Source organism: Sinocyclocheilus anshuiensis, unplaced genomic scaffold (genome assembly GCF_001515605.1).
Source record: "Sinocyclocheilus anshuiensis isolate Anshui unplaced genomic scaffold, SAMN03320099.WGS_v1.1 scaffold782, whole genome shotgun sequence".
Taxonomy (NCBI): Eukaryota; Metazoa; Chordata; class Actinopteri; order Cypriniformes; family Cyprinidae; genus Sinocyclocheilus; species Sinocyclocheilus anshuiensis.
Genome location: NW_015546111.1, coordinates 2,183,323 through 2,195,851, shown reverse-complemented (window position 1 = coordinate 2,195,851; position 12,529 = coordinate 2,183,323). Strand labels below are relative to the sequence as shown.

At 38.4% G+C, this 12,529-nt stretch overlaps 1 protein-coding gene across 1 annotated transcript in view; it reads right to left on the bottom strand.

Moving 5' to 3' along the window:
* Positions 1-12,529, bottom strand: part of LOC107700750 (NADP-dependent malic enzyme-like) — an 81,910-nt gene that overhangs the window by 21,195 nt on the left and 48,186 nt on the right. The window contains exons 4-5 of the mRNA XM_016502540.1: positions 4,782-4,857; positions 3,928-4,089 (exon numbers count right to left, since the gene is read on the bottom strand). Of these exons, the coding sequence (XP_016358026.1) occupies positions 3,928-4,089; positions 4,782-4,857 (238 nt within the window). The remainder of the gene's footprint in view (positions 1-3,927; positions 4,090-4,781; positions 4,858-12,529) is intronic.

Below are 12,529 nucleotides of genomic sequence, written 5' to 3'. Positions count from 1 at the left end.
TGTGTGTGTGTGTGTGTGTGTGTGGGAGAGAGAGAGAGAGAGAGAGAATGAGAGAGGTAAGTCTCTTTGCCTAGGCCACCCACAACCACAACAGACAGCACCTTGTTTGCGATAGCATCATTTGGTTTCCTTTCAGTATGTGAATGTAGCGTGTGGATGAGGTCACATGAGGTGATAGCGGTAAGTGTCCCTGCTGTCAATCAATATAAGAGTCGTCATCAGAGTTCATATTCCCCATTTACACCAGAGACACAAAAACTGATGTGGTGTCAGTGATCATAATCTGTTGTCTGGAGGTCTGCAGTGTATACAGAAGCTCCGAGATCTCAATGCAGTCCAGCACTGTTTAGACAAGGCACAATACTCTAGAAACACTCACAGGAGGTGTTTACATAGAGCTTGCAACAACAAAAAATGAAGTTCACAGATAGTGTTTACAAGGGTTTGATTGCAAGCTATAAGTGTCTGTTTTGGCCGTTTTTGGGTTACACTTTACTTGAAGGGGTGTCACATGTCATGATTATGAAGGTGCCATGTCAGTCTTATGCACACCCCTTCAAGTAAAGTGTTACCTGTTTTTGTTTGTACAATCTGGTTCTGCATTGCAGCTACTAAATCACTGAACTTGGAAAAAAAAACTTGTATATTACACACACACACACACACATATATATATACTCATGAGTCAAATATAATAAAAATAATGAAATAATGTTGATGTTCTAAAATAAACAATTGTACTTATAGTGCTATTATATTTTCTACTGTTAAAATTTTTATTATTTTATAATAAAATATATAATATGTAATATCTAAAAGCATATTTTTAGTAGTATCTATTTTAGTATATAAAACTCTATTAAAATAATATACATAAAATCTTATAATTGTATGTGTAATAGTGTATATATTTAAAAAAAGGGTGCAAACAGCTGCAGATATTTACACTGAAATGCAAATAGCATCTGACAGGAAATCCAGTTTGCTGACATTAACAATTAGCACATTTAAGCTCTTCACAAAAAGCCTGCACAAAGCCCTTCCATGTTATTTGCACATCTTGAACTTTCTCTAGCAGCCAGACCACAGACAGCGTTCTTTACGGATTAGAGTTTAACCAGAGCATACAGGGCCTGGATCAAACACCCTTAAATTATGTATGCTAATCATAGATCAGATTCCTCACTGTCTGTATTGATGTTAGTGACTGCGTTTGGAGAGTCAAAACTGATCCAGGTGCAGTCATCCAGTTCCCGCTGAGGGGCTGAAAGAGAGGAGACAGCCTGACCTCAGTCAGTAGGCGTCTTGCTCCTTTAGAAATAACAGTAGACTTAATCCTTTAATAACACTCATTTAATCATCAGACTACACAGTCCTATAACACACACACACAGCTGTGGGGGTATAAGCAGTGAATTCATTAATCACTAGACCTGTCATCTCTTCAGAATATCATGAAAACGAGGTCTTAATTACCTCAGTCTTCATTGAAGTCAGCCAAATGGTGCAGCAGAAGTCGTCTTTCAATTTTTGACTTGTAGAGGGACGGAAGACTAAATAGCAAGCCATGTGTGCGGGTATGAAATACTGCTTTTCTGTCCGTTTACGTTGAGATCATTTTAATAACAAAACAGACTCTTTATTGTGAACACATTCATGCAACATTAACCCAGACAGACAGATAAATTAAATATAACCAAAATTAATTTTTTTTTTAAAATTCTCTCCATTCCTCCAGCTGAATACACTTGGATGCAAACACAGGGGGCAAAAACTAGAGAGTCAACTCATTAAAGTGTTTAGATGCCCAAGGATACGTTGAATAGCTGACTGGCCACTCCGCATTTAGCACTGCAGCAGAAGACACATGCGGAGCTGACCTGCTGGATACTGAAGCAGAAGTGAATGGGAAAACTGACTCAGAGCAGTTACACAACAGTGTTAATGTGCTCTTACCCTCTTACTTTTGTACAGACAAGAGTGTGAAGCTCAGTTGAGGAACTTCAAATTTTAGTGCAAAAGCAAGAATTGTTGACATGACATAAGACCACTCCTATTAATTTATATATATATATATAAATGCATACCTTGAAATCAGAGATGCTTTGGACAAAGATATATGCCAAGTGTATAAATAAGTAAGTACAGTTTCATCTTTTTGAATTCCTGCAGCAGCCTTTACTCCAGTCTTCAGTGTCCCATGATCTTTCAAAAATCATTCTATATGTTGATTTGGTGCTCAGTTATTATTAGTTATTACTGGTGCTCAAATATTAATAATGATTCTCATTTCTGGATTCTTTAATGAAAAGAAAGCAGCAGTTACTTGAAATAGAAATCTTTGTAATATTATAAATGTCTTTACTATCTTACCGCAATCTTTTGAATGATAGTGTATCACAATTTCCACAAAAATATTGAGCAGATCAACTGTTTTCAACATTGATAATATTAAGAATTGTTTTTTAAGCACCAAAACAGCATATTAGAATGATTTCGGAAGGATCATGTGACACTGAAGACTGAAGTTATAGCTGCTGAAAATGTATCTTTGACATCAAAGGAATATTTTTTTAATGTATTAAAATAAAACAGTAAATTGAAACATTTTACAATATTACAGTTTGACTGTTTTAATCAAATAAATGCAGCATTGGTGAACGTAAAAAAATTTGACTAGTAGTGCCTTGCATTTTTCCCCATTACTTTGCGTGTAGAATAAATCTGATTAAATGAACCCACTAAACTGAAAGCTCTAATTAAAATGTTTCAAGGTCTACAGCATGTGATTTATTGTTGATTTTAAGAACCACAACTCTGTAAGAAATATATAGGGTAGACTGGGGGAAAACGCCTCCTTGGGGTAAAATGCCCCCCTAAAGTTTTTCCCAAAATAACCACTAGATGAAGTCAAGATAAAGTTTTGTTGTAGCTATGGACTACGTTGACAAGAGTGATGTAGAAGTATTCACCATGAAGCTTACACTGGTGATGTACATGAGAGAAAACGTATTTCACAGTAAGTGATCTAATTTTCAGCAGTAAGAAAAAAGTGTTTTTAAAGCTTGTTTTGTAGAACATCACAATTATATATGATATGAGAATACTAAGACCTGTAGATAGGGAGTACGTGTTATTTAAGAATATAATTACATTTTCAGAATGACATAATTTTTTTTTCCAAAGCTGTCTGTGGGGTAAAACGCCCCCCAGGAGGCATGGTAAAATTACTTTCTCCTGAACATCAAATCCTTTGTTTTCCATTAAATGTATTCTAACTAGTTGGTTGAATAAAAAATATTTTGACTTTATATTTAAACATTACATCAAGTTAGCATCAAGTAGCTAGTTAGCATCATCTAACAATATTTTTCAAATAAGCTATTATAATTTTGTAATCCATAATTATTGATTAAATTATTTTTCATTTTCAGCTAAAACTGCCTGTACTCTGATGTTGCTGTAAATGTATAAAGCAAATTGCTTTGTCAGACTGGGGGCATTTTTCTCCTTCTCTCCATCCATGTGAGATTTGCATCTATAATGGCATGGCTAAGCCACTGCTCTGGCACAGAAGGAAGTGCCAGGTGTCCACTGGCACAAAGCCTTGGTAGATGAGGCAGTGGTTTTCTTTTTCTGCAGCGCCACACCCTTGGCCCTGTTAAGAATGATGCTCACAAAATTTACTTCTGAACTCACAGGGCTATTCATAGCCTACAGCTACTGCAGCAGTCACATCTGTCCTTCTGCTACAACATTGCAATGCTGCGACCAGTGAAAACAAATATGCTGGTGGATTAGAGTCGTGAGAGAGGATGCGGCTGCTAAGAATAGTTAAGTCCCTCTTTGATTATGTCAGAGTAAGCGAGGTGGCAAGCGTGTGTCAGCAGTCACGGTCTGGTTGGCTGTGGTGCCAGGTCTGCGTACCTCATTTTCTGTCCCTACATCCAGCATAACAGGCAGGCACTGCTGAGGTGGCATTCCACCACAGGCGGTGTAGAGGGCCAGTTTACCCACAGGGATGCCCATGCCATAGCAGCCCAGATCCCCCAGGCCCAGAATCCTCTCTCCATCTGTCACCACTACAGCCTAGCAAAAAAATACAAGTTAAGACAATTCACAAACAGACTCCATAAATGACCAATTCCTATGTCATTTTTTTATTTGAACCAGATTTAATAAAATGTGGGCCATTTATTCTTTTAAAAGGCATATACCCATACACTACGCTTGCTGGCCTAATTTATGCACTCTATGATCAAATTACTTCCTTCATTATAATTTTATATTTTTATCTTGGATTAAACGTATACAGTACATTAATATCTGTGATTGGCTAGGTTGGCTTGTAAGTCTGCCCTCCAGCAAAAACAGATTTTTTTTTTTCAGATTTTATTTCACATATTCACAATAAACTACAAATTCAAAATAACAGCATGAGCTATGTAATTGAATCCCATTACTGGACACAACTGATCCCAAAACAAGAACGACATGTTTTTCCCGGTAACATTGTGATGCAGATGAAGAAGGTGTTTAACCTTTTTACTGCTTCATTTCATACCACCCCGTACATCATTACCTTAATAACTTTTAAATGCTTAACGAGCAGATTAATATGACTTTTTGGCATTGTTTTCATGGTGCGAGTCATATAAATTTGGAATCAATGTCTTTGGAATTGGTGAAACCCTGGAGAGTGTTAATTTGTCTGACAGTGAGAGTTCTGGTACATTGTGTAATAGTACAGGGTGATGTAGTTGGGAGTGGGCAAAACTCACACGAATGTCCTTCTCTGGCCAGCTCTGAAGTAGTGTGGAGATGTGGGAGCGGTCATGAATTGTAATAAATAGGCCCCTAGAAGACAGAAAAACAGAGTAAGTGACAAAACATGGTCAACTGAATTGATTCTGCTTTGTGTCCGTGTCGCAAGAGCTTCCATTCATTATATATGGAATCAGATTAGCAAAACAAAACAGTGGACATCTAAAATGAGGAGACAGAGTCTGTATCTTTAAGTCATTAAGTATAAATTCATGTTCCAGTTCCATTTGGAATAATTCAAGCTTCAAGTTTTAACTTCAGCTAATGTACAAAGCTCCTTGCTAAGGAGGCTTATTCACAGATTTATTTATTTTCATTTCAATGATTGATTTTGGTAAATTACAGTTTCTCCTGTTACCCCCTTTCAGTAACTGAAATAAAGCTGAAATAAAATATAATATAATTATGAGGTGAAAATCTAATTTAAAACAAGAAATGTTTCTTTGGCAACTAACTGAAATAAAATAATTTAAGTTGAAGTACTAAAATGACTAAAACTGAAATAAAAATAAATTAAACCTAAATAGTAATATAAACCCCCCCCCAAAAACTAATAAAAATTACAACAAAATTACTAAAACTTAAAATTAAAACTGAAAATGTACAAATAAAAGGCAATTAAAAATATTAATAAACACTATAATAGTATATAAATAATGCTAAATTACTGAAACACTGGTCTGTTTCATGAGCTCAATGAAAATGCTTTGAGCTCCCTCTAAATCTTTATCTGCTGCTGTTATTGTGTTACTAAAAAGTTGATTATATATTATCTGATCCAATTTCACATTGACTGCTTTGCTTTACTTCTCTACTCTCAATTATTTTCGGATCCAAATTTGTTTTTGAGATAGCTTGGCCTCCTCAAAGACAACAGCCTGAATAAAAATAAAATAATAAAAGTAGAAAAAAAAACATAACACATGACAGTATGCAATAATCAAGAACACAGGCAATTATTCTTTTGAGCAGACAAAACTTTATAATCAGTATCATCAGTCTTGCAGTGAACAAGAATGAATTGATTCTAATCGACCTCAGTCTATCTACCCAATCTATCATCCTCACATGCTAATAATAAAGAGGCTTTTTTATAACCACCCATGACCTTCTGAACATAAACAAATTAACAGCTTCATCCCTGGGCTACTGGAGAACGGTTTCTCAAAAAAGCTTCTCAAATGCAGATCCCGTTACCACTCGTGACTTAATTTTGACTGTAGGGTCGCTGATTTTTTTTGACTCAGTACACTTTGCATTAAAGATTCAAAAAGAATGAAAGAACAAACCAGTTTCAACCAAAAGTCTATGTTGGTTGAGCACGGCTACACTGGTCTACCAATCACACCAGTGCTTAGTGTAAAACTGCCTTGTTAAGTTTGGAAAATCATGTTTGTTGAAGGTGGCACCTTTATTTATGTAGAGGTTATACTTGACCAATCCATGCCTAGAAAACAGATGAACAAATGCTGACACTCAGATTTTCTGATCCATATTTAATGCAGCACTGCCTGACTCACTTACTGCATGCATCAGGGATATCAAGCATTGGATGTCCTTGAATTTCCTTAAACTAAATAATAACAAAACTGAAATATTGATGATTGGCTCTGCTACCTCAGTCAAAAGGATTGACCTGTCCTTTGAAATTGACAGGGTTCATGTTAAGCCTGCTTCATCTGTCCGTGATCTTGGTGTCTTATTTGACTCATCTCTATCTTTTGCCTCTTATATTTCTTCTGTTGTTAAAACCTCTTTTTTCCATCTTCGTAATATTGCACGTCTTCGATCTTCTCTAACTCTAGCTGATGCTGAAATCTTAATTCATGCATTAATCACATCACGTCTGGATTATTGCAATGCTCTATTTCTTGGTCTGCCTAAAAAAAATATTGCAAGGTTACAGTATGTTCAAAACTCAGCAGCAAGAGTTCTCACCTCCACCAGGCGTTCTGCTCACATTACTCCTCTACTGCATGATCTTCACTGGCTACCTGTGGCATCACGTATTCACTTTAAGATATTACTTCTAATGTTTAAGGCATTAAATGGTCTTGCTCCTCCATATCAGTCTGACCTACTGTACTCCTATTCTCCTGCCCGGTCTCTCAGATCATCTGAGCTTGGTCTTTTGTCCATTCCTCGTTTTCGGCTGTCCACTGTAGGTGGTAGGTCATTTAGTGTTAATGCTCCGAAATTATGGAATTCGCTACCCCTTACACTTCGTAATATACCATCTTTGTCTACATTCAAGACTCAGCTAAAAACGTATCTTTTTAATATGTATTTTGGATAATGTGGCTATATGTGGTCTTATGTGTTTGTATTGTGTATATGTGCAAATGTTTTGTTTAGCACTATGTAAAGTGACCTTGAGCTATGGAAAGGCACTATATAAATAAAACTTCTTCTTCTTCTTCTTCTTAATGCAAGATTTACCCAGATGTGGCGTGTGAATGTTGTTTGATCTTGGTGTGTGGTGTGTTTTAGTTGCTGATGCTGAGGTGTGAACTGAGGTAAATCACTGGATTAATAAATATGCAAATAACAACCTTGGCTTGACCTGCTCAGTTTTTTTTTTACATAGATTTTAGTGTCAGAAGATGCAATAGATAAAAACAAATGCACTTCACAGTGGCATTTCACATGTTCTTGGACTTGCAAAGATTCTCTCTGTTGCTCAAACTCTCAATACTGACCGCTTTTTTTGCCTTAAGTTTTTATTTTCTGGTCTCATGAGATCCACTGACCATAGCTGGAGGAGCAGGATTCCTGGGACATCTTTCATCTTGAACTCAAAGATATCTCGAGGACATACACTTATTGTATATGTTTCTTCCTTCCACCCATGGATTCGTGGAAAACTTCCAATCTCTCAGTCAGCCTGAGTTCACAGAATCCATAAAAAACAAATCATTCTTACATCTGGAAGAATCTTGAAATTAAGCTTCACTAGGTAGACTTGATCAGAGTCCAAGAATCCTGGTTAAAGAAGACACAAATGGAGGCCATCTTTTGACAGGGAGAACTCAGGCAGTGACAGGAAATCTGAAGATCAGTAAATAATAAATCATATGACTCCAGGATTAAAGTTCAGACATCCTTATAGACATCTACAAGATGCTGCTAAATTCCAGTGCAGCTGAAAAGGCACATAAGAGCTCTTCCTCAGCAGCTGACACACGGTCAAATGAAAAGTACATGCCTGGGAGCAGGGATCATGCTCGAAACACAAACATAATTCAGGATGCATGCTCCTCTGACCCAGAATTCTTTACAAGCCATTCATTACTGTAGTGTTTTTCTTGTCAGCTATCGTGGAAATATTATAATATTAATCACAAACTCAGGGACACCATGCGGTACGCATCGCGAATTCTGGAGACCTCTTTATTACAATACCCATGTCACTTCCTGACACTCCTTAGCTTTACGGGTAATGCAGTTTCACACATGGTGTAAACAATCATTACAATCACCAAGCAACATGATGAAATATCCACTAAAACTTCAGTCAACAAACTTACAAGTATAATAAATTAAATGGATAATACAGATTTGATCATTAATAAGTGCTGCAGTACTGTGAAAGCCTTGCTCAAATGTATCAACTGGAGGCCTCACAACTGGTGACCATCATCTTCCTCAGATTCAAAAGTTAAAGGACAGTACAATTAATTTTGAAGGACCTATGAGAAAATTAGAATGTACATATACCATATACTTTTTTTTATTTGATCAAAAATTTGCCATGGCAAGCATTTTCTTCAGAAAATGTGCATATCTAGTATTTTGAAATATTAAATAACTATAAATATTAAAATAACTATTTTCTATTGTCATATTTTTTTTAATATAATATATTCCTGTGATGTTAAAGCAAAATTTTCAGCAGCCATTACTCCAGTCTTCAGTGTCACATGATCCTTCAGAAATCTTTCTAATATGCTGATTTGCTGCTCAAGAGACATATGATATGATTATCAATGTTGAAAACTGTTGTGCTGGTTAATACTTTTGTGGAAACCCTGACCCCAAATTTTTGAATGACTTGAATAAAAAATATTATACTATTAATATTATATTAGTATACTATTATACTATTAAGGACCTGGTGTTACATGAGAAATTAGTCCCATTATTAGTAATAACCTGTCTACTAAGTTGCCCTTCTCTTAGATAAGCTCACTATGATATCCCATAGTTCTGTGCGTGTGGTTCGACTCTTGTAAGCATTAAAAAAGCATCTAAAGGAGTGATTTAAAGCAATTTAATTCATAAATGTCTATTTTCCCCCTTGTTTTCCAATATATTATTCCAATTCTGCCGGGAAATAAGCATAGTAGTCATTAAAATTTTACTTAGTTATGTCTAAAGTTCTTTCAAACTTGTTTAACATTATTGCAAATGATGTTATGATGCCTTGGAAACCTGTTTCCCTCTCAAAAACACTAAAAACTAAAGTGTCCCTGGGTTTCACTGCTCTATGATGTTCTCCTCCACAGTGAATCATCATATGCATGATGAGGGGGAAAACCACAACAGATCTTTTAAACCATTTTGGATCATATACAGACAGCCTGGAAAACTTCCCCCACATTATGTCTGACATCAGCTTGGTACCCACTGATAGGCGGCTCAAACTCGTGTTTTTAAAGCAATGAGTACTGTATCCAATCACAGACATTTCTGTTGAGCGCATGAACACACTGTCCACATCCACTCAGTACTGAACAAAACACTGTTTTATTCATCACAAGCTAACTGAGTTCTGCAATTAAATAGTTTCAACAAGTTTTTGTTCACAAGTGAAAAAAAGTGAAATCATTTAGCTTTTAAATGTGAGCCATTTGCATTTCTACTGTCTGAAATGTATCCACAAATACAAAACATCATGTGTTCTTTTCCAGACAGTCAAAACGCAGATAGTTCAGAATTTATTTTATAGATTCAAAATCACTGTAAAATAATCTGTATATTGTATCGTGATATTGTTCTCATAATGTAACTGTTTTCAACAAGTTTTTGTTCACAAGTGAAAAAAAGTGAAATCATTTAGCTTTTAAATGTGAGCCATTTGCATTTCTACTGTCTGAAATGTATCCACAAATACAAAACATCATGTGTTCTTTTCCTGACAGTCAAAACGCAGATAGTTCAGAATTTATTTTATAGATTCAAAATCACTGTAAAATAATCTGTATATTGTATTGTGATATTGTTCTCATAATGTAACTGTTTAACTACAGTATATCTCTGTGCACATCATGCAAATCTACCTTTTTTTTTTTTGCTTGCATCACCGTTGTAAAGCAATATCTTCAAAATGATTTTCTCTGACAGTGTAAATCACACACTATTAAATGAGAAACCTTTAAATCTGGTTTCAATGCTTTGACTTCAATCCTGAAATTAACCCACTGTTAAGTTTACTACCATTATCAATTCTTCATGCATCGGAGTAATCAGTATAACTTCATGTAACAAACTTACAGGCATACTGTGACATTTCTACAGCATGGGATCTGGAAGCAGTCTAATCAAATGAATTTATTCACACATTAATTTTAAATCGCAAAATTATTCCCATGTACCCCCGCCCCCAAACCCCCAAATTGCAATCATCCTCATAAACAGCTCTCATTTAGATTTCCTACGGGAAATCCTACATTCAAAATAAATTAAAAGCTGTAATATATATATATAACAGACAGGCAACACAGGCATAGGAAATAAAACAACACAGGCTACAATCCTGACAGTACATCCCTCCCCCCGGAAAAAGCACATCCTTGCACCGCAAAAGATCCAACTGAGGAGGGAGGGCGGGGGCTCTGGAGGAGGCCATGGAGCAGGAGAAAGGCAGGGACTGGGAAAAGGTGATGGCGAGAGAAACCATGGTGGGAATGACAGAGGGAGGAGTCAGGTAGTAAACCAGAGTCCAGCCAGAAAGGAGCCATGGTGTAGAAGCCCTTGATGACACCATGGGGACGAGCGATAGAGACGGATCCGCTGGAGGTGGAGATCCAGGTGGAGCCGAGCAGACAGAGAGCCAGAGTGACACTGCACATCTGGAGGGCCAAGGCGGAGTTGACAGCTCATGTGACTGAGGCAGAGATGGGGACCTGGAAGACCGTGGTGGAGCCGGAGCGACTGAGGATAAAGGCGGAGCTGGAAGGAAGGAGGAGCCAGACGGAGCCAGATGGATGGAGGAAGAGGCAAAGCCAGAGGAGTGGAATCCCAAGGCGGAGTCGGAGGGACGAGGAAGCCCGGTTGAGCCAGTGGGAAGACGGGTCATGGTGGAGACAAGGGAGCCAAGGCAGAGTCGATGGATTGGAGGGACGTGGTAGAGTCCGGGACTTGGAGGCTGGAGGCAGAGACAGGGGATCCTCATGCCTAGACGGAGCTGGAGACTGAAAGGCCTTAGGTGGATCCACACAATAGGGTAGAGCAAATGTAGGATGAGCAGAGGGACAGACAGGAGCCAGTGGAGATGAGGCCAAGGAACAGACAGATTCTGGGATGTGGGAGAGGGAGGCTGGGTGATAACACAGGAGATTCAGGAGACGCAGGAGATACTAAGCTGGGTGGAACCAGTGGAGAAGCAGGAGATTCAAGAGATGCAGGAGATAGTATGCTGGGTGGAACGAGTGGAGATCCAGGAGATTAAGGGCAGGGCGGAGCCAGAGGAGACGAGAAAAACAGGCGATCAAACTCTTTCAGAATCTCAGAAAATGTCTCAGAGGCCAGCAGCAGCTCATCCTCAGTAACGGGAGTGTGGGCGGGGCTCCATTCCATACCCTTGTACTCCACAAGAACTCCCTCTGGGATGGGCGATGTTGCCAGCTCGCGCACCTTGTCAGATGCGCAGTGAGGCTCACCCTCTGGGGCGATGACAGACTCAGACGCTTCCTTTTGTGCTGGATCATGAATCGCGGCAGGCTCGGGCTCTCTGTCTGCGGTGGGCTCCAGCGATCTCTCTGTGCAGCGGGGAGATGGCTGGCTGTGCTCTGGAACGGGAGTGGGGCTGGTGATGTCCTCCGATGGGCAGACAGTGAAAGGCAAGCCACAATTCATCAGCATCCACTCCCTCGAGGACCTTCCCCAGACAGCTTAGCCTTTGTCGTGTTGTTGAGTCCAATTTAGTAAAAGGTACACAGGCAGATGTCCGGGTAGTGCGTCATGTAGGCGAGATCTAAAAATTCCATCATGTGGTCCTTGAGGTAGAGATCCTCTTGCTCCAAACAGAGCAGACGTACAGCTGATATATCTATTGTGAGGGGGTGGGGGGGGGGGAATAACAGCTGGTATATCTATTGCGAGGGGGTGGGGGGGGGATAATAATAATAATAATAATAATAAAATTTCCAGTTTCGGTTCCTTCTCCTGTCACAGCTCGGTGGCTGTAATAAAGCACACGACGATAGAGTATTTAATTTTAAATAGTCTTTTATTAAGTCAATCCAAGTGGAACAGGAAAACTCAGGAGCAGGTAAACACAATCGCATAAAACAGATGAGAACGGACAATAGGACTAAGGAAACTCAAGGTATAAATACACAAGGAAAGTAATCACACAGAACAGAAACAGGTGTGGGACCATAGAAACTAATGGCGCTTTTCCACTGCATGGTACGGCACGGTACGGCTCAATACGGTTCACTTTTGGGGGGTTTTCCACTGGGTACAGTACCTGGTACCTGGT